This window comes from Emydura macquarii, unplaced genomic scaffold (genome assembly GCF_026122565.2).
Source record: "Emydura macquarii macquarii isolate MOO-44397 ecotype Brisbane River unplaced genomic scaffold, CSIRO-AGI_Emac_v2 contig_2699, whole genome shotgun sequence".
Lineage (NCBI taxonomy): Eukaryota > Metazoa > Chordata > Testudines > Chelidae > Emydura > Emydura macquarii.
This window is the reverse complement of record NW_027132836.1, coordinates 1,786,576-1,811,701: the sequence shown is the minus strand read 5'-3', so window position 1 is coordinate 1,811,701 and position 25,126 is coordinate 1,786,576. Positions and strand designations below refer to the sequence as shown.

Genomic DNA, 25,126 nt, shown 5'->3' with positions numbered 1-25,126 from the left:
GCACTAGAGCAAGAGCCAATACTGAGGTTTTATTCTTAACTTGCCACCTTCCCGCATTGTTATGTTAAGACCTTGTTACTTGAAAGACCTCATCTTCTCCAAGCCACCTCTATAATGGGTAGAATGCCTACTTTGCAAAGGGAATGTTGAGGCTTTGAGATCTTTACCTGGAAGATGCTATGTAAGCACCTTATCAGCTACTGCCCAGATTATTTAGGAAAAGGGAGGAAACACTTGAAGACTAATACAAGTTTTAATCATTAGGCTATTGAACAACATGATCAAACTTAGACATAATACAAATTGTTCCCTTGTAGCAACAGCAAAGGCTAGACACTTCAGTAAAACCAGATCTGACTAACTTGTCAACTTAGTTAAATACTCAAAAATTTGGTCTCAGGCACTAGCTCTAGTTCCTTTCCTGAAAGTGCTTGGTGGTATATAGAGTAGCAGAGATCACATTCAAACAATTTTTTTTTAAATGTTTAAGCATAGTTGTTGACATTCTCATAGGAACGTGTTGTGGTATTAAGGCTGAATACTGCTGGTCTTCATACTTTTCAGTTAGTGACTTCATTAACCCATTGTACCTACATGTAACATTAAGTAGCGGTGGTTACCAAGTAGCCTCTTCTTGAGCTGCTGCCTTCTACTTACAACTTGGTTTGGGAGAAGTAGTCAGCAGCAGAGTTAGATTCTACTGTCTGGTCCACAAAAACCTGTTCCTTGGTCACTACTTTTAAAAAGGTACCTGGGTGGGTTTTCCACTACCCAATTGTGTTCTGGCTCTCATCTCTAGAAACAAGTCTCTCCAGATGAAGGAAGCCCAGCTCTTTCCTTGCCCCCCCCCGAGTGCTGTATTGGTGGAAGACAGCCACATATTACTAGGACAGTTCAAGACAGGCTGGCTTAGAATTAACTTCAGGGCTGCAAATCATTTCCAGCTGCAAGTGGTAGGATAATGTGATACCCATTAAGGCATTTGGCATTAAGTGAAGCATAAATTCACTATAGTCCCCTCCTGAAGAGGAATTATAAACAAAAGCATGACTCTAGAATTAGTCATGCAGGTACCTGGTGAGTAGTCTGGAAATCCCTCCGTCGGTATAGAGGTAAGGCCAATGCATCCAGTATTGCTGTGTCCATTTGAAGTGAGGCCCTAGTCCAAAGACTCATATCCCCGTGTTCTATATAGACAGTAATGCTGGATGATAAAGACTATGTCAAAGATGATGGAGAAGAGGCCCAGTCCAAATTTAGTTGGATCTCCAAAGATTAATTTCCATTCATCTGTCAAAAATAAATCAGGTAGTCTGAAAAGCTGCATCACACACATTAGCTTAAGGCTATTAAAACAGTTAATCTTGTCCATCCTTTGATTTTTAAGGATAATGGTTATTCCATAGTCCTGGGTATAGGATAAAGTATTAAAGTTTGTCATTACCGTAGGTGGTTACTAAAATGGTTTATTTTTAACAGAACAGGCATTCATCAATTTTAGTTTGATTTAACTGCATTGTACAACTTAAAAACAAGTAATGCAATAAGGTTGTCTTTGCTGCTGTATAATTACTCTAGAGCAACTGTGTAAATAGCTTATAACAGACAAACACTTATCCTTTACCATGTTTTTATAGCACTCTGATAGGGTGTACTCACCTCACCCTGGACAGAAAATGGTTAACTCCTCACTGTGGGCTGAGGAAGCCACGCCCATAAGGCCTTACTGAGCATGTCCCAAATGCAGTGCCAGTATAAGAGGGAGCAGCCCAGCTCAGTCTGACCACTAGAGAGGGAGGCTGCATGTTGCTGCCGCCAGCCCAGGAGCAGCAGAAACCCCAGGTCCTAACAGTCAAAGGCATCAAAACCCTGGCAGACAAGCAGACAGCCTAGGAAGAGTGGAACCATCGGGAATCGCACAGGCTGAGGGAACTGGGATGCTCCAGTGAGATGCAGACCATATCCACAAGAATCATGGTAAAGTAGCCCAGGTGAAGGACTAGCCATGGTCCTAGAGATAGCGTGTTTCAGGCAGGTCCCCGCTGACCCAGCAACGAATATATTCACTACTAACAGGGCCATGGGCTGGGATCTGGTGGAGCAGGGAAGGCTTGAGTCCCCCAACCAGGCCCACCCCACTACCCCTAAGGGTTGCCTTGTCACCCTATTGACTATGGCCCCTGAGCCTGACTGCCCTGTGCACCAGGGCCGTCCTATTGACTCCAGCCACTAGGTCTTACTACCCTGTGACACAGGACAGCCCTGCTGACTTTAGACTAGGGACCTCACGGCCTCCAAGTAACAGAGGGTGGGGTGTACTCGCCTTCACACTGTCACAAGCACCAATGGCTGCACATGGTGCCATATAGGACACCTAGGTTTGGGAACAACCTTAAGTGGGTCTGGACTGGTAGAAAGTGCTTTGTGGCAGGTTTTTCTTGAATGTAAAATGCCCTAAGACACTTCAATTCTATACTTACCATTGTTGTAAGACTGCAAAAACATCTGAAGGAGGCTGAAGCTTCCACCAGTAAAATCTAGCAACACGTTTCCAATGCTCCACCCTTCAGTACTCTGCCGCCGAAAATTCATGTATGCCTACAAGAGAGACATAAAAGGGAGTCAGATCAGAGTGAATTTAAATATGCTGCATACTTTGAGCTTTCCCTGTAAAAGATAAACATTTGACTACTTGATCTGCAGAAAAAGACAAACCTTTTTATTCTACCCCAGCAATAGAGAATTCTCCCCTCATTTTGACCTCAGATAAGCAGACTGACCCTTCAATGCCTCAGTCAACCTCAGCTATAAAAGAGAGCCTCACTGGTTTAACAGACTAAAGTTTCCAGACATTGCAAAAGGTACTTGCATGCTTAGTCAGCACAAAAGACATCAATCAAGTGATTTGTTTTGATCACAGCTCGAAGATAGTTTAGTTAGCATTCTAGGATCATCTGCATCACATATTAAAGAACCTACAGTGCTCTTCCGGATGTCCTCCTATATTAGTAAGCCACTTAAGTGGCATCTTGCTATCCACATGAGTTAGGAGACAGTGTTCATTTTTACCTGTGGAAAATATTTTATCAGTGTGACTCCCAGTTTAATGTAAGAAAAGAAAAATAAGAACTGTAGCCATGTGATTTCTCCAGCTGCAGCCACAGACAGTGTGGTAAACGTGAAGATCCATGCAATCACAAGCAACCCAATAGCAATTCTGGACACTCTTTGACTAGCTCTCTGAAAAACAAGACATTTCATACATTTACAATTCATTATACCCAACTCCCCTCCCTATTACAGTAGGATGCACAATGCTGAGCATAACCTACAACCAAAACCCTCTGTGAAACTGGCTAGATTGACGCCCCCCTCCCCCTCAAGTATCCCCACACTGTTCTAATATCCTAATAGCTGGCTATAGGTTTATGAAACTCAAACAGCGCAATTCCAGAGTCCAATTCCCATGGGAATGTTGTTCAGAATGTTAGCATTCAGGAGGAAGGGGTCACAATCTTTCCGCAGTGTTTATGTGGGAGATTTGTGGCACTTGTTCTATTACTTAGCTCTAAATTATTACGCTTGTAATAGTGTTTGTGAGATGTTCAATGACTAGGGCACAGAGAAGCTTCCAAAGTCACTCCCATTCTGGCAGAAGAGGCAAAGGATACCCACATTAGATGAGGAAAGTCTGTTCTTTCAGCAGCAGGATGCACTACCTTTCTTACACTGCTTGACAGATGAAAGGAAGTTCCAAACCAAAGGAAGAACAGACTCAACTCAGTAATCCAGTTTACTGCCTGTCTGCAACCACCACCCAGCTTTTGGGCTTGGGAAAGACATTGAACTGAGCACAGCAGTGGAACCCCAGAACAACTCCCAGATTCTAAACTGGATTCTGCCACTCCATATGGCTTTGGAAGAGTCACAGAAATTGTGCCTCCATTCCCACTGTAATGGCAATACTACTCTCTTATCTGAAAAGGATGTTGTGGACTAATGTTTATAGAATACTGTGAAAATGAAGAGCCCTATAATTGCTAGGTATTATATTTAGCCTCCAACCTTAAACATAATCAACTGTTTTGGCTTCGTTTTGGAATATGAGGGCATCATAGGTAAACCCACCTCATATATACAGCACTGAAATATTATAAAGAGCGTTACAGCTACTGCATGGAGACTGAAGAAAACATCATTGCTATCCACAGGATTCACTCCATTGGGATACTGGCGTAGGAACTGCTCCTGCGTATCAAAAATCCAAGCAAGTCAGCTACTGTAACTCAGTTTTACAAGTAATGAAATATTTTATTGAAAGAATGACAAGTGCACTTACCTTGATGTAGGCTATCCAGAAAAGTCCTACATTAAATACACTGTATGCTATGAAGCCAGTGATGTTTAATGCAAGGAAGTCAAAGCTTAGCCCAACAACACTAAGAAAGAAAAAGAAAAAACCCACTTTACATGTAAAAATTGATCTGCAGAACAGTATGGTGAGTGCCATAGAGGGACTGACTTTCTGGCACTAGAAGGTTCTGAGTTAAGGGCTTTCTACACAGTTACTGTCCCAAGCAGAAACTGTGCCCATACTGCTTTATAAAAGAAGTAATTTGTACAGGATGAGAGGGTTGCTCCTCTCACACACTATACATTTCAATAGTGTTTACAACAAAGTTTACTTTCAAAATTCATATTCCTATGCGGTCTTACTCAACCCCATACAACTGCAATGAACTGGAAAACAGCATTTTAAATTAGATTCAAAACCAGAAGCATCATATCCATCAGAAGGAGTACATCCAACACAAGCGCTGTTCTGCCTTCACATTCCAGGTAAAACTTTTATAGATAATCATTTGTTTACTCACTAAGACAAAGAACCTCAAGTCAGAGGCAAGATAACTGATCATTGTTAAAGGCATGCATTCTAATAGATTGGTTGTAGAAGCCACTTTGCACGTCTAACAATGGAAAAAATCTGGTCTACTATCCATATTACATCATGCTATAGGGTTAGGTCACTGAGGGGTACTCTTAAAGTTCTATTCTCCCGCCAATTCATGTGCTATTGAAAGTTCATCCGGGCTGACATTCACATGTAGTCATTTGGACTACATCGTGTGTGTGTTTATTTTAAATATTCTCCCATCTTTCCAATAACTTATTCACATGGCAATTGAAACAGAGGTGATTGAGATTTGGGGTAAACTTTACAAAAGCACAGGAGTGACTGACTTGAAAATAGGCCTTTAGTTCCTAAGTCAATTAGGCATTAGGGATGTTAAAGCCTAAACATTTAAACTGTAGTCAACTATTTAAATATTTTAAAACAGCGGACTACCATTTAAATTGGGGGGTAGGGGAACTGGGCAGCTCTTGCTTGCAGGGAGGCATGGAGCCCAGCACAGGGGTAGCCGCAGCTGGGCTCAGCTCCCCGCGAGTGAGCTGCCCAGCTATGGCGCTGCACGTGTGGCCGGGGAGTGGGGGGGAGCTGCAGCTAGGCAGCTCTGGCTTGGCAGTGAGGTGTCAAGGCCAGCACGGCTCCCCCCCCACACCTTTAAACATTCTGTTTTTAGAACGTTTAAATGGATTATTTATTAAAATATTTACATCCTTATTAGGCATTTAGGAAAATGTTACTTTAGCTGTCTAACATGCAAAAAAACAAAACAACCCTGCCTCCCACTCCCTGCCCTGCAGTAGGCTGTATGTTTATATATTTGTGCAGTGCCTAGCAGAATGGGGCTGCAGTCTCAAGCAGCCACAGTATACATCATGAATAATCCCTCATTCGAACAGGTGACAAATTGTGGCGTTAAACAGAATTGTGATTAGGGGAAATGATCCTCATACACACACAATAAACATGATCTAATTTCCATAGAGATTAGTCTGCTCAGGGCGGCAGATGAACCAGTGAGTGCATTTTTCTTCGAACTCTTATTACTCAAATTTTCCAAAGTTGCCATTATGCTCATGAGGCTACATGGGCTCCCTCTGGTGGTGAATTTAAGATCTGAAGAGTCCACTATTGTGCTCAAGGGAAAAAAATACATTGTGACAGCAGGGAGTTTTGTTTATTTTTTGTTTTATCTTTGGTGACTTAGGTCTTGATCTTGCAATCAGAGCTACACATGTGAACTGCTGCCCATTGAATTCAATGGTACTTTGCAGGGGTCCATCTGGGCAAAACCAAATGCAGGATCAGCACCTTAGAGTTCTGACTCACTGATACATCGGGAAAGTAGCCTTCTAGGTAAGCTACCTGAGCCTGCAACAAGACACTTTATATTTCTAGTCAATTTGCCGGCTATATTAGGGACATTAATTCACTCTTGTAGTAATGGGGTTTGGTTTTCTTCTTTAATGGGAAATAACTACATTAAGGAGATCTTTGATAATTCTCCATCCCACTCAGAAACCAGCCAACACAGCAATGGTACAAATGGTAAAGATTCAAGTACATTTCATAGCTAGTCTCCTTACCTTTTTCGTCGCCAGTTCTCAAAAACCTGAGGGTAGAATGAGATCGACCAGGCAAAGAAATAGATCCAGCCAATCACTTGGTCTATAATCCTCACTATGTTACTATGAATCACTTGGAATCGAAGCCTTGGGCTGCAAAAGAGTTTGTACTAATCAATCAATCAGTTTTTTAAACACTCAATATATTCTCTGCACTTTTACACAGATCATACACCTTCATTCTAATTTGTGGGTCAGAAAACTCAAGTCAGTTACTCAAGATCTAGTGTTGGTTTTAGTAAAACTTCCCCCTTTCCACACCCTCTTGTGGTCTTTCCAAGATTTCTAGAAATCCTGGTGATCTCGCCTACCCTCAAACCTCCTCCATTCCTTCGTATTTCCCCCCTCCCTTATACAGGCCTTCTGAAGCCTCACATCTTCCTCTATTGCTTCCACTCCTCTTAGTATGTTACTGTTGTGCGACAGCAGGATTTCACCCTTCATGCTCTGCAAGCAAAGCTTTGTGATATGGTTTGTCCTGTATCTGTTGTGATGTGAGTAACAATAGCCATGATCGAGACACAGTTAAAAGCAGAAGTGAAATGAGGAAGTGACAAGACTATGCAGAGCTGTGGCATTAAAGGCACCAAGCAAATGCAACTCAGCATTCCCCATCTCACCAGTTTGTTCTGATACCAAGGAAGAGTTCCACCTGTGAACACATGACTCTTTAAGCAGGAAAGTTTGTGGATGTGCTAAGTACTTGTGGCTTGCATTGATGTCAGTAAAAGCTGTGGGTGTGCAGAGGAGAGTCAGGCTGTTAACATTCAAGGATATCTCAGACTCAGAAGTGTGTTAGCAAGACAGATATAGCAACAAAGCAGTAGCCCATGAAGTTTTGGGCCAAATGGTATCCAGCCTAAGTAGTGCTGTCATGCACTCAGACCTTTCTTGTGCGTGGTTTAGAGGATACTGCTAAATATGACATAAGAATGCCTAGGATTTTAGGTTCTGTGATTCCAAGATACAGAAGGGACCAGTATTACTTTTGTTATTCAACATCATGGGAGACGATAGACTATGTTTACGTTAACCAAGGGAACTTGCAATGTAATTAGTAGAATACTGCGAGACGATGTGGGAGGAGTGGAGAAATGATTATACCACTTTGGATAACAAGGAGTTACACATGATCGAGGCTGAATTGTAGTTTAACTCACCCAGTCTGGTTGGAATTATTGGCATGAAGATAAACTGTAACTTGTCCAACATCTTTAGCTTTCACTTGAAAGTTTGAATTATTTAGACCTATAGGCAATATTACCTGTCAGACAAGGAAAAAAAAGTTACATGTAATAACTATTCACATTTTTAATGAGGTCAGATGACCAATTGTAAGCTTTAGCATAAAGTCTGAAGACAGTTCTGTTACTCACTTGATCAGGTAGTTCAACAATGGTTCCATTTTTTGATGAATATGTAACATTAAACGTTATCACCAATGTCTCATTTAATGGGGCACTGTGAAGATAGACAAGTCAAAGGAAGTCTATAAGTCCATGTGTTTAAAGGAGGTTTCAGGCCTTTCAAAGAGAATTCTGATTCTATGCAACTCAGGCAATATTGTTTTGGATGGCCCACATACTGTAAAATTTAATAATAATTTGTAGCACCAACATTATAGGATACTATAGAAACAGATACTTTCCTTTTAATGCCTGATAAACCAATCTGAACTGGCCAGAACTTACAGGTCTCCCTTTGTGCAGCCACTAGTCAATTCTAATAGGGGTCTGAAAGATGGATAAACACCTTTTAAAAGTCTGATATTTCCCTATTCCTCCTCCCACTTTGTAAGCATCCCATCAATCCCCACCACTTCAGAGAAGACTGCATCTCTAAGGAAGTAGAGTACTACACTTTCCCTTCCTAGGAAAAGTGTCACAATTAGTAAGAGACTGGGAAAATGAACATTGCACTACAGTAAATATGTACTCCACAGATATGTGTTTCAGCTCTGATGTACCTCCACTTCTAGGATGGAAACTGACCTCTATATTCAATTTATAAAACATTTAGGGATCCTTCTAGCTAAGTTTTGTACACGAAGCACATTATTGTTAGGACTGGAAGAGACTGACTCCATCTCCCGGCAAGTGCAGAATTCAATACCCCAGCAGAGGACATATGGTATTGGGTATTATATCTAGCCAAACTTATTGATGCAAAAAAGACCCCTGGGGAGGTCTGTAGAGTGCCTAAGATTTCCAAAGGGGTCTGCATTTCCATTTGAAAATTTTTAGGAGTCTGCAAATAGAGAAAAGGTTGAAAACCACTGTCATAAATGAACAAAGCCACCTCATCTTTCTTGCAAATCTAATTAACTATCTGAACAAGTCTTGTCTCTTCTCTGTTCTGGCTGATGTCTCTGGGTGTAATGGTTTGTATCAAAAGCAGAGAATTAAAGGAAGAGAAATTGAAACTGCTGTTCTAACCTTACCTTAGGTTTATGGTGACATTTTTCAAGCTACCATTTTCTAATGAAACCACTTCAGGGACAGAGAGCATGATGGCTCCATCTGGAAAAAGAAAAACAGTTAAACTTAATTCCTGTTGTAGAAATCTGTATCCTTCCTGAAAAGATTAATAATTTTCCTGTGTGGTGGAAGAAAGCAATTTGAGAGTACAAACCAGTTGGACCAGTTGATAGGGTTTGTTAGCAGGACGGGTTAGCGTGGCAGACAGCTGACCAACAGTGTGGAAGGAAGTATCAGCACTTTTTCAAGTGACTGCACTTTCCTCATTCATGTCTCAAATTATTCAGACTGAAAACAATAAATTGGGGCCAAACAATTGTCTCCTTGAACAAGTAAATTATACTCATGCAATTATTTATAGAATACTTTAAACTCAATAAGCTAATTATGAAATGCTCATTTAAGTGTTCCTGTTTCTTGCTATGATTAGCAGTGGATCCTAATTATCTGTAAGAATCAGAACTCTTTAAAGACTGTCTTAAAATTGCTGCATGATCCATGAAGCCCAGCAGAATACCAAGAAATTCAAGAACTTCAGCTCATTATCCTGCCATCACAATACTCAGGTTAGATCTTGCTATTGTGCTTGAAATGGTTGCCATGGAAATGAGTACCACACAACAATATATTGATTTTTAGGGTATATTAATACAAGGCAGCTAGAAATAAGATTATTCTTTTCTTGCATGTCAGTCACTTTATTTAACTTAATAGGGTGTGGTTACATTTCATGCACCAGCAAATGCCAGTAGTTAAGTCTCCCACAGACAATAAGTGTTTCACTCCCCTGCCCAAATTCTACCAAATATGCCTAAATCCTGACCTGGAACTCACCACACACATCTGCTAATATCTCAGGCTTATAAAATTGTCTTTATTCTTCACTTTTATCTTAAAAAGGAGACAAGGGGAAAGTAGTATTTTAAAGGCAATTTTTACAATTCTTTTATTAAAATTCTATGGCAAGGGCCTGAGTTTGGTTGTCTTATCCTGATATCTTGTAGACACTTCTGGCAACTATAACTCACACAGCTAGCAAAGATGGGATCACCAAATTCATCACTGATTTTAATAAAAGAAAGACTGAACGTGTGTTTGCAGAACACAGAGTCTCCTGCACTAGCCCACTGACCTACACTAGTCACTTACATCAGTAATGAAACAAGACACACGGTACTGACTTGTCACCACATAACCCTCTGAAATACTGTATAAGGGAAGAAAGTTTCCAGTATCATGACAGCTTGAGCAATTCTTCCCTAGAAGCTGTTACAAACCAAACCAATACCCTTATAAACACACCACTATTAACTATTTAACACTATTTAACAGGAGAATAGTCAGTTTTAGTCAGACACCCTTCTAATTTACAGCCATTTTAGCTAATAGACAACTGTCTGCTGATCTCGTGCACAGTGAGGTAAACTTCCCAGTTTGGAAGACACTTACTACAGAGGTGTAGCAATGACAACGTAGAGAGAAGTAGCCATCTTTTCACCATCGTGCTGGTCTTCAGCCAGCTACAAAGTCAATGAAAGGAAGTTTTGTTTAGGCTCCTGCATAATTTCAGCAGCAGACCAGTCTGGTCTACCCCCTGTTCTCACTGTGCCCTGCATCACTTCATCCCCCCCCCCCCATCACCTTGCCCAACCCGTCATTAACCCACTTCCCCACACGCCAGGACCAGTCCAACATTGCCCCATCGCCTCCACATCTAGCCCCCCACCCAGGGGTCCTCGGCCTAGAGCCCCCACTCACCCCCAGGTCCCCACTCACCCCCCTCAGGGCTCAGCCTACAGTCTCTGCCAAGCGCCCTGCATCACCACGTCTGGCCCCAGGAGCCAGGGTCACCACCAGGCCTAGCCCCCACCCACTCCAGGGCAGGGCCAGGGTCCCTCAGCCTAGAGCGCTGCCCAGCCCCACACGCCCCCCCGCATGCCATGCCCAGCGCCCCGCTCCCCGCCGGCCAAGGCACGCGAAGGCAGCAGCGGTCCCTCGCCGTACCGGCCCGTGGAGGGTCGCTGGAGGGCAGCGCCGTGCTCCCGCCGCTCGAACCCCCGGGCCGCAGGTCGGGCCTGGCCCTCAGACCCCCAGTGGCCCCCCAACAACGAGCTTCCTCAGACCCCATGGCCGCGGCGCCTTGCATGCCGGGACTTGTAGTCCTCCTCACGGGCCGTCCCTCCGGGGGGAGGGTCCCTGCCCCGAGGAGAGCCGTTAGAACGAACCCCGCGGGGGGGAGCGGGATACGACACCTCACTGCGCTGCCCCTGCCGCCGACCGGCTCTGTCCAACCGCCGCTCTTCCCCTCGTGAGGCGCCCGAACAGCCGGCGGCCGCCTATATCAGCGATCCCCCGGCTCCCTCTCACGTGCCGTAGCGCCGCAATGGCCTCCCCTGGTCGCCATTTTGGGTGTGGCAGTAGGTGCTTGGGGGCGCTGGTGGAGGCCGGGGGGGGGGCGTCTTTGTCTTTAGGTTTAATTGAATTTTCGTTTAAAACTCTTTATGTGAAGTATCTGGGGGGGTCTGAGCTCTGGGGAACGGCAGAGGTGGGCCGCGGCCGGCCGGATTGCCACACACAAGATGGAGGCTCCAGCTCTCCCCCCCCGCCCCCAAGACCTACCTGCTCCCTCCTCCTGCGGCTCCGAGATTCGTAGTTCAAGGGTCAGCGGATCCCAGGGCCTAGCCTAAGCCCTGTGTGGAGCTGGGTTTAACCCTCAGGTGGTTGCTGCCTCTGCCCGCTGTGGGAGCCCGAAGCTGGTAGCACCTGTGCCCCCCTGGGCATAGGACAGAGACCTGGGCACCCCTTGGATGACACTTGTCGGCCGGCGGAGAGACGAGTAACCGAGAGCCACCCCAGGGGAGGCAGAGCTGGAGAGCGGGAGCCAGGCGGCAGGGCTGAGTCTCTGCACCGGACCCACCCCCAGTGCTGTCTGTGCGTTGGGTGTGTACTTGTGCACCAGGTGGACTGAACGGGACCCAGTGGTGGGGGAAGTAGCAGCTGCCGCCACAGGCCAACGCAAATGATGGCTGATAACCAAGCCGTAGCGCTGAGTCCATGCACCACACCTGGCACTGTGTGCACGTTGGGCATAGATCTGGGCACCACCTCGGTTAAGGCTGCCCTGGTAGTAGGAACCGAGCAAGGGCAACTTGTGACCCAGAGCTGTTCAAGGGAGACACAGGCACAGGCTGATAGCCCGGCTGCTGGAGCACAGGTGAGAGATAAGAAGTAGCACTGTGACGTAGCTCCTCGAGGCAGAGGCATTGTGTTTCACCCACACTGCTTTGTGCCACCATGTTCTGTCGGCTGCAATGACTTATCATCAGCATCGTATTAATGCCTACCAGGCTGAAGGTTGGCCTGTTAGGAAAAAAGAGAAAGGAGGCAAACCAGGCTGCAATGGTGGCATGTGCATCTGTCTGTATATCTGAAATCTGATTTAAAATACTTCTCATGTGCTGTATGAAAAAGCCAAGCCAAGGAAAAGAATCTAGAAGTATCAAGTTTTAAAAAATCAGTGGTTATCTATCTACATGGTTAAATCAAATTAAGACAGAATTAGTCCTGACCAGTATCTGGCTGCCCTGTAATCAGTGTGCAATGGTGGTGTAGCTGTGTTGATCCCAGGATATTTGTAAGACAAGGTGGGTGAGTTAGTATCTTTTATTAAGTTGGTCTAATAAAAGATATTTTATTGTTTCTCTAATATAGGCAGTGAATACTTTGGAATTTTTTTTCCGAATAATTTGTGGAGTTTCAAAACAGACAGACCCTGAGCACGTTCTGAAATGGCACCATAATTTACTGGACTTGGCACCAGCATGGTGGAGTCAAACTGACAGCCCAGACTCAAGTTATGTTCTCTTAAGGGGCTATAAAACAGCGGAAAGCCCAGATACTTAGATCGCATACTGATTGGAACCTTAGAAAAACCTAAAATAGATCTTTCCCTGCACCACACTGTGATCCTGTATATGATGCTGCTTCTCAGGGAACAAAGGCAAACTGCCCTAGCTCATTTTGCACTTTAGTTTGGGATACAATTGTTAACTTCATCAGAGCTCTGCTTAAGTAGGGCATGGTGTTTTAGAAATAAACAATGAAATCCTTTCATTTTAAGGGGCTTCCGGTTCATTGTGTTTGTTGATACAACCTGGCAAAAACCAGGGCAGAAACATAGAAGGTACATCTCTCTGCTCTTAAGGCCTAGAATCATAACAAATCCAGTAGCTTTTGTAGCAGTAAAGGCAGGCACTACAGTAATACAAATAAGTAATAAGAACATCAGGTCTTTGTTTATACAATCAAAGTTATATGATACTATTTAGCCACAAATCATCTAAGTCAGTGGTTCTCAACCAGGGGTACACGTACCTGGGAGTACACAGAGGTCTTCCAGGAGGTACATCAACTCATTTAGATATTTGCCTAGTTCTACAACAGGCTACATAAGAAGCACTATAGAAGTCAGTACAAACTAAAATTTCATACAGACTTGTTTATACTGCTCTATATACTATACACTGAAATGTAAGTACAATATTTATATTCCAACTGACTTATTTATAATGATATGGTAAAAATGAGAAAGTAAGCAATTTTTCACTAATAGTGTGATGCTTTTATATTTGTATGTCTGATTTTGTAAGCAACTAGTTTTTAAGTGAGGTGAAACTTGGGGGTACACAAGACAAATCAGACTCCTGAAAGGGGAACAGTAGTCTGGAAAGGTTGAGAGCCACTGATCTAAATTAGTGTGTGTTGAAACTTTGAACTCTGTGGTAACTTGGTAATTCAGATATAGCAATAGTATAGTTTTAAGCTAAATAATAGATGCTGTTCACTTCCAGCTACAGTAGCACTGTTTAAGTAAATACAATACTTGAATCTATGAATTCTCATAGATTGTCTCAACCCCCTCATGACTGATTTTATGGTTACAGGGAATGGAGCAAGATGTCCAGATAATAATAGAAGCTTTGAATGAATGCCTTGTGGCTCTTCCCCAGGAGCAGCTTCAAAGGGTTAGTCACATTGGTATTTCAGGACAAATGCATGGGGTTGTGTTTTGGAAAACAAACCAAGGTAATGTCCATCTTTTGACGTGCTTGCTATAAATATTGTAATATAGAAGCTAAATGGTAGAAGCCATGGAAGATAATTTTTAGCTCTGAATAATTTGTAGAAAATTGCCATATATTCATTTTGATATTTTTTGAAATAGAATAATCAGAAAAAGTTCCTGTTAAAAATGCATGACTCCTTAATTTTAATAGACAGTGTTCTTTGTTGACATACTAATTAAGGATCCAATCTTGTGAATCCTTATGTGAGAAGTCCCGGGTAAGTCAACAGGGCTATTCACGTGAAGAAGGCTATGCAGGATTGGGTTGGATTGGGCCTGAACAATTATCTATCCTTCATCCTGTGTTTGTTACCAAATGATATGTGCTAATGGAACATGCAGTACTCTTTTTATCCCATTCCTCACATGAGCCTTTTTCCTAGTTGTTGCTCAGTGAGTTGTCTGAATACCTTCCAGTAATTCTTCTTCTGTAGAGAGGTTACTGAGTCTATCTTGCCTTGAAACGTTAGCTGGACTTATGGAAATGTACATAGCATCACCCATACTATTCTGCTCTGGAATTTTAGAGATTCCAGTTTCAAATTGGAATACAAAAGGAGTGAAATTTAATGAAATGTAATATTTGAATTGACGTCAGATGTTTAAAAAAATAAACAAACCCAAGACATGAAATGAAATTATTTTCTGATAAAACATAGATGACTGATGCACAATGCCCTTATTGCTGTTGACTCCACAAGTGTGTGGGAATGGAAATGCAATCCTGCAATTGTAAGTGGTTGTAGCACCCAAATCACTAGCCACCAAATCGACTTCTGTGACTTATCCACATAGGCCCTGATTCTTCAAATACTCAAGTAAATGTGTAGCTGCATGCATCTGTTTGCAGGATTGGGGCCTTAGATTGTAAACCCTTTAGGGCAGAGATTACAATATAGATTTTTCTCAGATACATGGGTGTAAATCTAATTGAGGTCAGTGGCATTACTTCAAATGTCAGAATCTGGTTCCAAGTCTTTATTCTCCCTAGAATTCACAATACACGCCTATAGGCAATAATACAATATTAAATAATAATAGTTAATGTTGAACTCCCTAGATGAAGCAGAGATTTGTTGTAGGCCACAGAACTGATTTCCCGAAAGTACTGGCTGTTGTCTGTCAGATATTGGCATGATCTCAAATGCTTTAAGAGATCCTGAACTATTCATTACTGGCTGTGATTTTATTTTAAAACTAAAACCATCACCAAGGAGTATATCTAAGGGATGATGGATTCATGGGTCTGTTGCTTGCTTTCCAGCTGTGCCATGAGGCCTGCATAACAAAACCTCCTGAGTCCATCAGCCACATAAATTCTTATGTGGAGGTGCTTAATATTTTATTTCAGAAGCCACACGTCACTTTTTGTTTTACATTTCTGTATTCAACAGAATGAAAGAGAGTGTTTGCTCTCACTCCTTTGAGTAGATTAAATGAAACCACATACTCTGTGTTACAAATTACATTTTTAATGGCATGCTTTAGGGTTAGCTTTGTGGTTCATAATAGTTCTTAGAATCCATTTTAAAACCAGAAGAATAGATGAAGTGGAAATATAGCTGAAATAGACTTAAAGGAACAGGGATCAAAGGAGAGGAAATGAAACAGAAAGTGACTTTGCACTCTTCACATACTCTTATAAACTTCGACATTTTGTTTAAAGTTGCTTCGTGTGGGAGTAGACTGCAGGAGCTGTATCGAAGTTTCAGTTCAGGCTCGCGAAGACGATGGTCATCGTGGAATGATGTCACCTGCCACCCTTGTCATAAGCTCCCCCTCTGCCAGTGTGGTTTAACTTCTATCGGAGGAAGCCTCACTCCCACTGTGGCTCCTTTAAACTGCGTAAAGGGCTGGAGCAATGTAAAGGGTCCTTAAAAACCCGATATCTGGCCAGGGGAAGACTGCTCCAGCACAGGCACTGTGGAAGGCTGCCTTCCTAGGATTCCTTCACGAGGCCCAGTGTAGGGAACATACTGGGGTGGGGTTGGAGGGCACAGACATGGAGCATCAGTGTGCAGTGCTGTGGAGATTCCAGGCAGCCCTGGGTGGCTGCTGTAATTTACACTGGCCCCTCCAGGTAGCCTGGGATTGTGAGGGTGCAAAGGTGGCTTAGAGGCACAGCACAGAATCCTATATTTTGTATTTAACAGGAGCAAGATAGGGATTACCCTGGCAGTGAAGCTAAAAAGAATTTTGAATCGACATAAATCCTAGTAAAGGGATTCCACCTTTCAATGAGGCCATGTTACAGAGCCAGGATGCCACATACTCTTTACTACTTGGCAGTTACAAGTTCCTGTAGATAGCAACATCTGGATTTATCAAGCAATCATAAAGGTACTTTGGATTAAAAAATAGACATAAGCATGGCTATCTGTCTTATGGAATTGAGTACCACATTAGAGCTAGTATGTCTATTTCTAGGCTAGAGAATGACAAATCGAAGTCACACTCTTAACATTTGGGCTCAAGTGATTGATGGATTCCAGGGCCAGAAGGGATCATTGTGATCATCTAGTCTGGCCTCCTGTGTAACACAGGTCACACAATTTATGCAAAATAATTCCTAGAGCATATCTTTTAGAAAAACTTCCAATATTGATAAAATTGTCAGCGATGGAGACTCCACCATGACCCTTGTTAAAGTATTCTAATGGTTAATTACTCACTGTTAAAAAATGTACACCTTATTTCCAATCTGAATTTCTCTAGCTGCAACTTCCACCCATTGGATTATCATATCATATCTTTCTCTCCTAGACTGAAGACCCCATTATCAAATATTTGTTCCCCATACCTATAGACTGTAATCAAATCTCCCCTGAACCATCTCTTTGTTAAAATATGTAGATTGAGGTCCTTGAGTCTATCACTATGAAGTATTTTTTTCTAATCCTTTGTTTTTGTGGCTCTTTTCTGAACCCTCTCCAATTTATCAACATCCTTCTTGAATTGTGGACACCAGAACTGGACACAATATTCCAGCAGCTGTCACACAGTGCCAAACACAGAGAAAAAATAACCTCTTTATTCTTACTCAAGATTCCCGGTTTATTCATTGAAGGATTGCATTAGCCCTTTTGGCCACCACATTGCACTGGAAGCTCATATCCACTATGACTCCCCAAATCTTTTTTTAGAGTATCTGCTTCCCAGGATAGAGTCCACCTGGCCTGTAGATATGGCCGACTTCTTTGTTCCTAGATGTGTACGTTTACATTTAGCCACATTAAAACATGTAGAGTTTGGATGCAGTTCCAACAGCCTATTGCTCCACTTATCAGGAAGCTGCAGTTTTTTGGTGGGTCATGCTCAGTCCTGAGATGTGATATTCGGTCTTATCTCGATCATGACCTGTGCTTGTTTGTATGGATGTTATGGGTAGCAGGACAGAGCTAAAGACTTTGGACAGCATTCTTTTTTCTTTATCTCAGGGTAATTGGCTTTATGGCAGATTATTCAGGGTTGGAAAATATGAAAATATGGTTAGTTGGACTATAGTCAGTACTGGCATATTTTTTAAATGTGTTTCTTTATAGAATTATTTGAGTCATAGGAATTGAAAGGTGCCAGACTAACTGCAGTTAATTATGCTGTGTTTCTCAAATACTGCCTAATTCAGGTTGCAAATGGACAGAGAGTGGAACTGGTCACACTTTTCAGCCTGAAGAAGTCAGTCATCTGATTACGTGGCAAGATGGCCGCTGCAGCAGCAGTTTCCTCTCTTCTCTACCTCAGCCACAGTCACATCTCAGCTTGGCTACAGGATTTGGATGTGCCACAATCTACTGGTATTTGAAGAACAGGTAGAAGCTCTGTAACTTCAGCTATATTCATTAGATTTTCTGTATCATGCCACTGCATTAGCAGTTTCTTGACTGGAACTTAAGTCACAGTCAGTGTTCTTCTAGAAGGCTAATACTAGTAGAGGGTCAGCAGCTGTATTTCTGCCTGTCTGTCAGGAGGAGACTTGTGAGATGAAGCAGCACTTTTTTTTAATCCTAATTTTTTATTAAATGGCCAAAGATCCTTTCAAATTAAAGTATTAAACATAAACCGTATACAACTGAGTTTGTCATATTCTCTCATCCTTCAAATAAAAAATACCACAGAACACTTAACAAGAAAAGAAACACCCCTGGTGATACATCAGAATGGAAACATATTCAGTTAATACAATTTGAACCCTATAGTTGGGCCTTAAGCATAGTTCCTATGTATACTTATGAAAGTCTAAAATATATTGGAGGAGTTGCTTTGGGCTGGTTCCTACAAGGTGCTAAGAGAATTGGGCTTTAAATTAGCTGCTGTTCCCTTCCCCCTGTTCCCTTCCCCCTTCCTACCAAGCCTCTGATGAGGTTTTATACATAATCTGCTGGTGGGTTGTCACATGTTTTGCATGGGACAGAGTTTTCACTTGCAGCTTGCCTTCAGCTACAGCCAGTTGCGGAATCCACAAAATCTGTGCATAGATTTTGGAAACTTTCCGCTTCCATAAATTATTATATTTCCCAAAGTGTCACCATCTGCCATATCAAGTAGGAGTTCAGATTTGATAAAAGGAATAAAAGACACTTTTGATTTTGCATTCTTCCTGAAGTTTGTTTAGATGATATCTGGAAGATGCTTGATCTCTCCACACTCATTTTTATATTGTTTTCATCCTTGGTACTTTCATTTTAATGTGTATACTGAGCAACGTAATTCAACGGGATGGAATTAAGATTTTTTCAGATGCTCCAAATCTGAGAGCAGGACATCTCTGTGCAAGTATGCTGCTGTTGCTCTTTTTATAACAGGCTTTGCAGCTGTGTACTTTGCTACAGAGAATTCATGTATTAAAATTGTTTCCCTCCTCTCCCTGTAGGAGTGAGTATTGTACATGGTAACACACCATAAAGTCAATTCCATGGAAAACTAGGACTTGATCACTGAAGCAATTTTTACAGTCGGTTCTGTGCCATTTTGATTGTGGGAATCTGCGTGTTTCTAAAGTTCTCTGGAGCAATAGAAGCAAACTTGTCTTTTATAATGGATGCACTTACTGATGGGACAGAGTCAGTGTAATATTTTACTAATATTAAGGAGCCTTAGGAGTTACTACTCATTGTCTTTACTTAATACTGCTCTGCATCATTTGACGTTCATGGAAAAGATAAGAGAAAGTATAATACCTACACTGTTTATTTCCTTTTACATCTAGCTAGGAATTCAGTAATACTCATCTGCAACAGTGGAATGAAGTTTTACTGCAAACTAACAATTCACTGAAGAACATTAGACACACTTTTCAATTTTTTTCTATTTTTCTTCAATAAGCAGCTTTTTTTGTTTTCCTTCAGACACTCACTGTTGAATTATTTCTACAGTAAAGCTCAAATAGCCTATTCTGAATGTTTGGAAAAGATCTAATGGTCTTATTGGCCTCCAAACCAGGTGCTAATGGAGTAACTGCAGTGTTGGATATGGATGCTGTGTTGGTTGAAATTTTGTGCTTGAAAGGTTTTTTTATCAACAAAAAAGGCTTTTTTAATTGAAACGCATTTTTGCAGGGAAATGTGTGATGTCTATGAAATTTGTGAGTTGCCAAAAATGATTTTTCCCCCTTAATTTGGGTGTTTGGTTTTTCTATAAAAAAACAAAAAGTTTTGAAGGAAAATTTTGACAAGAACTGTTTTTGTTGTAGAATTTTTTTGTGGGGAGAAAAAAATGTTTCCTACCCAGCTCTAATGGACACTTGTTTTCTAAGGATTTATCTCTCATTCGGTTAATTAACATATGTTTCCAAAATGGGGTTTTTTTCATGTGTTTCCGGTTTGGTCTGGAATATCAGCTACAAATGGAAACTATTGGCAAGTGGATGTTTAGCAAAAAGATGCAGCCATGTTTTTGTTTTGTTGTTGTTAACTAGCCCAGATTTTCTGAAATCATATGATGCAGCTGGTACCATCCAAGACTATGTGGTTGCCATGCTGTGTGACCTGGAAAGTCCATTGATGTCTGTCCAGAATGCTGCCAGCTGGGGATATTTTAATTCCAGAAGTAAAAGCTGGAATACTGAGATGTAAGTGATAGTCAGCCAATTAATTTTATTTATTCTATGTACCAGATGATGTGAATACTCCTGTAGGGCATAAGTCTGAGGCCTGGTCTACGCTGCCGTGCCAGGTCAATGGGAGATACACAAGCTACGTATTGTCGATTGTGTATCTCCTGTTGACTTACTTACACTCTCTTACCACAGCATCTTCAATACGCTGTGCTGATGGGAAATGCCCTCTGGTCGACGCAGCATTACTCTTTTCTGGGGGTGGAGTTACTGCGTCGAACGGAGAGCACTTCTGGGATTGATTGAACAGGTCTCTGTTGGCCGCTCAATCGATCCTGCTGTGTCGATCCATGGAGCCCGACACAGCGGGGAGTCAGTCTAGAGCCCTGCCTATAGCCCAGATAGGGGGTGATTGAAAGTTGAACCCTATGCTGAACGAGTCTGTCCATCTCACTCCAGTTTGTGGTGGGCAGCTGCCCACATCACATAAAACCTCATCATTGTTGGCACTCACTGGCATTGTCATTTTTAGAAACCCTAAGAGAAGATATTGCTGGTAAGCTCAGCAAAGAGGCCATGGATACTGAATTATTCACGTCCTCCCTGGATGAAGAACAGTGGTGCTGTCAATGCTTTATCTATTCTATATGGTCGCTAAAGAGAATTTCAGTCTTTAGTGCCTTCAACTGAGCTCTTTCATAAGCATTAAAATTCACTGACAGTGTCATTTAAAAGGTGTCAGGCTTCCGGGCATCTGATGAGACATAAGTTTTATTCTCTTTTTTTTTTTTTTTTTTTTTTAAATGACTTGTTCTTTCAAGGGGTGGAGTCCAGGGCCCTATACATTTCAGAGATCAGCTTGGGCCATGACTCCTGGGTGGAAAGATCTTCTAACAGTGAAGGTAAAATACTTTCTAGCCCATTGAAAGGTAACAGAAGCTTGAATTTGTCTCACGAAGCTTTCTCTGACTTGACTTAGTGGTTGAAGTGAAGTAGCCTATACACATCTTGCAGTTTGTTTGCTTTAGGAGCTTGTTGTAGCTAACATTTTCTGGTTTGTTTTTGACCTGCAAATCCTCTGCACAAGAGTTCTTTGGGAGTCCGAGTTCTTTGGCACTTGAAAAATGGTTATATGTCTGTTATTGTGCTTGTCCCCTGCTGTACTGCTTGGCCATGTGACTTTGGTGGTTTGAACATGTATGTGCTGCTGTATGATCCTCGCTAGATTAAATCAAGTATAAATGTAGGTGGATTAATTTACTCTTCTGGGCTATTTTGCACAAAGCTGTTTTAGTTTTTGGCCAACGCAGCCAATGGAAGTGGAAGTCTGACCCTGTCTAAGGCAGAGCTAGTTGAGTGGGCAAAAGATTCTGTAAACCCAGCAGCCACAAACACATGGTCAGGTTAGCCTGTGCTCTCCGGGATGTTCACATAACCAGCTGCATGCTCTGATATTGACTAATCCATCTGTGTGTGTGTGTATATTATATATATATATTTTTGGTTGCAGTTTGAGAGAGTCTGGCTTTCCCATTCATTTGCTTCCTGAAGTGGGTGACCCTGGTGGCATTGCAGGGAGGATGTCCCATGACTGGCATGGAATACCAACAGGAACAGAAGTGGGAATTGCTCTGGGAGATTTCCAGTGCTCTGTTTATTCTTGTATGACTGAGAGGACTGATGCAGGTATTTATGCAGCTGGGACACAACAACTAAGACCTTGCAATAGAGCTGAGTACCATTTTCTAGTCTGTGAAAGGACTAATAAAGTTTTGCCATTAATAATGTAGCCCTCTTTTGCCGGGCTGTTGTTTCTAACTAGATATTTATATTGTGCTCAATTCCACGGTATGTGGATAACTTATTTTCCTCTTTCATATAGCTTGCTAAAAGATTAAATCTTTTCTTTCTTGTGTCCCAGTTCTCAATATCAGCACTTCTGCTCAGCTGACAATCCCCATGCCCTTGGGATTCCAGCCTCCAGAGACTCCAGATTCTTTGTCAGCTGTTGCCTATTTTCCCTATTTTGATGGTAACTATCTGGCCGTGGCAGCATCACTCAATGGAGGAAACGTGCTGGCAACGTTTGTGGATATGTTGGCATGCTGGATGGCAGAGTTGGGTAAAGTATTTCGGGAATAGACAGAGCTTAAAATGGAGTTGGTCAGCAAGATCTGAGGGACTGAGTCAAAGCAGCAAGTTTTGTACAGTGTATGTGCTTCGAGCAGCAATAACGTAACATGCAACTCATTCCCATTGTAGTGCTAGAATTTTCTACAACACTTAAGGGAGATGCTGGGAACAAACTAATGGGCCCTGCATTTGGATTGCATCTGGGTTTTGTTTTTGTTTCTTTGTTTCAAGCACTTAAGTGAGTGAGAATATCTTTGTGGGTTCCATTTCAGAAAGAACTTTCAAAGGAAAAATTATTGGTCAATAAATCAGAAGTCAATCATTAATTTGCATGTTCATAGAAGTCTAAAAAGAGTGACTTAATTATATTAATTGCCTTGAGATGCAGTTCTCACAGAACTTTAAATACTTAATTGACTTAAAGAGCCAGGTTTAATGCAGTATCATACAAGACAATCATGTCATTTCACCAAAGTGCTTTAAAATGTATGGTCACAACTTCTTTGATATCCTTCCTTTGGGTTGTCTTGATGCAACAGTAAATTCTAAAATCCTTCCAACCAATGCTTGAGTGACCTTTACACTGTCAGTGTAGGAGGTGGAGATTGTGCTGATTGCCCCTATTAAGAAAAGGTCACTAGCTGGTTAGTTTCCAAATATGCAACACTGCTGTTGCTGTTTCGTTTAAATTGAGCCAATAGGTAATGTTTCAGAGAAAACTGATCCATTACCAGAACTGCCATAATCAAAAAAGACTTCCTGGATCAAAATACTTTGGATGAGGAGGTTCATATTCCTGCAAAAGTGATCTCCCTAGGGACAGGTGAAGCCACATACACAGTGTTCTGACCACTGAAACAGCATCGGGCATCCTTAGCATACTGTATGTCTCCAGCGTTCATCTCTGACGGGTGAAAGGGACACCTGGCTGACAAAATTAGTGACACCGTTTTCTTTTTGCAGGGCATGATGTTCTAGAGTCCAGTGTCTATACACAAATGATCAACGCAGCCTTGGCCCAAAATGATACTAGACTCTCAATCTGCCCAACTATATTTGGAGAAAGGCACATGCCTGAGCGACTGGCTTCAGTGACTAGGATCACCGCTTCTGATCTCTCTCTGGGTCATGTAACCAGAGCTTTGTGCCAGGGGATCATTCAAAATCTGCATTCCATGATGCCATTTCAGCACCTGAAAGAGGCAGGAGTGAAGAGAATTCTGGGAAGTGGAAGTGCCCTTTCCAAGAACGAGGTGCTGAGGCAAGAAGTGGAGAAAATGTTTCCATTTCCTGTGATCTATGGAAAGGATGTGGATGCAGCGGTGGGTGCTGCTATAGTGATGCTGCACAGAAAATAAAATCCATAATTCAGGATTGTCTGACGTAAACTCTTTTTTCTGGACATGTCAACCCTTTCTTTTTGTTTCCTCATCCTTCCTGATGTTGCTTGTAATCTACCATCCCACTGTATATGGAGAAGAAGAGCTTGCATTAATGTCTCTTTCCGATTGCAAATGTACTCAGGGCTCTGCATGCCCTTATGCTGTCATTCCCAATTGTGCATCGAGAACTAATTGTTATCACATGAAATTTTGCTGCTTGAAGGGAAAAGAGCCATTAAGTTTGGGTTGAAGCTAATACTTCATTGGTTCATTTTCCTGTTATGATAAAGGCCTGGGATGGCTAAAAGGAACCATTGTCTGTTGGTAATTGTGTCTGTATAGCCTTTGTTAAAGATGTTTTGTGATTAAACTATCTCTTACCATAAATATGTGCATTTCTTATGCATTGCAGAGTCTCTAAAAAGGGCTGAGCACCTTTCTGGCTCTGAAGTAACAATAAAATGTTTAAAAGGAAGCATATAGGAGGGAAGGTAATTTTTGGTATGGATCAGTGAAGTACATTGCTTCTGATCCAAGTTAAAGTCATGACTAGGTCATATAATGACTTTTACATACATCAGTGCTCATGCTTCAGAGCATAGGCTGGTTATCAGCTGGGGGTCAGGAAGATATTTCTCTCGCTATGTTTTAATACACTAGTGTAAATAACTGTGCATGTGGAGTAGAGCTTCCTCTGAAACATCCAGCATCAGCAGGATATTTGACTAGACAGTTCTTTGGGCTTTTCTTTTGTTCTAAAAAGGTTTTAGAAACTCTCCTGATAGAACCATTCCCCTCACTTGTTACTGCAACGTGACCAGAAGTAAAATAACAATTACAGCCAGAGAGAGGTGAAATGCGCCCACATATGTGCATAAGTCCAAGAACATTCTTTCTGGTTTCCTTGATACGTTCTATTTTAAGGCGTTTATAACGCTGCCTTTTATATATTGCAAAGGAACCAAGCCTTGGCATAACAACTTGCAGGCTGGATTAAAATCTTTTTTTCAGTTTTGAGCATTACTCCTGTGAACTTGCCATAAGTCTTTGGGTTTCTGGCACATGTGCCATGATCCTAAAGCACCTTGCTGATCATTCTACCCTCTCCTTTATTTTAAAGTAAAAGCGTTTGTATTTTGTTTCATCATTCAGGAGAAGTTGGACTTCCTTACTTGAGAGAGAGCAGGGGAAGTAAATAAAGTGGTTTCATATCATCTGGGTACAATTTTATTAACTAGAAGCATCTGTTTTAACTGAAATATGGATCTGCATTTCCATCTTGCTCATTAGCAGCATCGGGACTGACTCATATCGTCTTAATGAGAAATCTGCTTCCTTATCCCAGAGCTCTAAATCCACAGACTTTAATTACAGTGATGGATTAATTCCCTGCCTCCTCACAACCAATCTGTTCCACAGGGTGGTT

At 41.9% G+C, this 25,126-nt stretch overlaps 2 protein-coding genes across 7 annotated transcripts; one reads left to right on the top strand and one right to left on the bottom strand.

Moving 5' to 3' along the window:
* Positions 1–234: 234 nt before the first annotated feature.
* On the bottom strand, positions 235–11,310 carry CTNS (cystinosin, lysosomal cystine transporter). 4 transcript variants are annotated; one of them, XM_067565831.1, is made up of 11 exons: positions 11,261–11,310; positions 10,458–10,528; positions 8,972–9,050; positions 7,908–7,992; positions 7,692–7,795; positions 6,493–6,624; positions 4,340–4,439; positions 4,129–4,248; positions 3,070–3,240; positions 2,481–2,598; positions 235–1,290 (listed from the first exon to the last, which is right to left on the bottom strand). In XM_067565831.1, the coding sequence occupies exons 2-11, from the start codon at positions 10,507–10,509 to the stop codon at positions 1,160–1,162; spliced, it is 1,092 nt and encodes a 363-aa protein (XP_067421932.1). In that variant the 5' UTR covers positions 10,510–10,528; positions 11,261–11,310; the 3' UTR covers positions 235–1,159. The 4 variants fall into 4 exon arrangements, with proteins under 4 accessions (XP_067421932.1, XP_067421935.1, XP_067421934.1 ...); XM_067565834.1 differs by having other exon boundaries at positions 11,234–11,289; XM_067565833.1 differs by lacking the exon at positions 11,261–11,310 and adding an exon at positions 10,972–11,173.
* Positions 11,311–11,659: 349 nt separating this feature from the next.
* Positions 11,660–24,560, top strand: SHPK (sedoheptulokinase). 3 transcript variants are annotated; one of them, XM_067566040.1, is made up of 7 exons: positions 11,660–12,222; positions 13,952–14,093; positions 17,759–17,942; positions 20,048–20,200; positions 21,696–21,871; positions 22,107–22,217; positions 23,282–24,560. In XM_067566040.1, exons 1-7 carry the CDS (start codon positions 12,028–12,030, stop codon positions 23,674–23,676), a joined length of 1,356 nt encoding a protein of 451 aa, XP_067422141.1. In that variant the 5' UTR covers positions 11,660–12,027; the 3' UTR covers positions 23,677–24,560. The 3 variants fall into 3 exon arrangements, with proteins under 3 accessions (XP_067422141.1, XP_067422140.1, XP_067422142.1); XM_067566039.1 differs by having other exon boundaries at positions 22,107–22,307; XM_067566041.1 differs by lacking the exon at positions 20,048–20,200 and having other exon boundaries at positions 22,107–22,307.
* The last annotated feature ends 566 nt before the right edge of the window (positions 24,561–25,126 follow it).

Bases quoted from the DNA above. Each gene is read 5' to 3' on its own strand.
- CTNS (XM_067565831.1), bottom strand. From the start codon at position 10,509: ATGGTGAAAAGATGGCTACTTCTCTCTACGTTGTCATTGCTACACCTC. The intron at 9,051-10,457 runs GTAAGTGTCTTC...TTCTTTTTCCAG, and splicing joins GTCATTGCTACACCTCTGTA to ATGGAGCCATCATGCTCTCT. The intron at 3,241-4,128 runs GTGGGTTTACCT...CTTGTTTTTCAG, and splicing joins TTCAGTGCTGTATATATGAG to AGAGCTAGTCAAAGAGTGTC.
- SHPK (XM_067566039.1), top strand. From the start codon at position 12,028: ATGATGGCTGATAACCAAGCCGTAGCGCTGAGTCCATGCACCACACCT. The intron at 17,943-20,047 runs GTAGAAGCTCTG...GTTGTTAACTAG, and splicing joins TACTGGTATTTGAAGAACAG to CCCAGATTTTCTGAAATCAT. The intron at 22,308-23,281 runs GTAAAGTATTTC...TTCTTTTTGCAG, and splicing joins ATGCTGGATGGCAGAGTTGG to GGCATGATGTTCTAGAGTCC.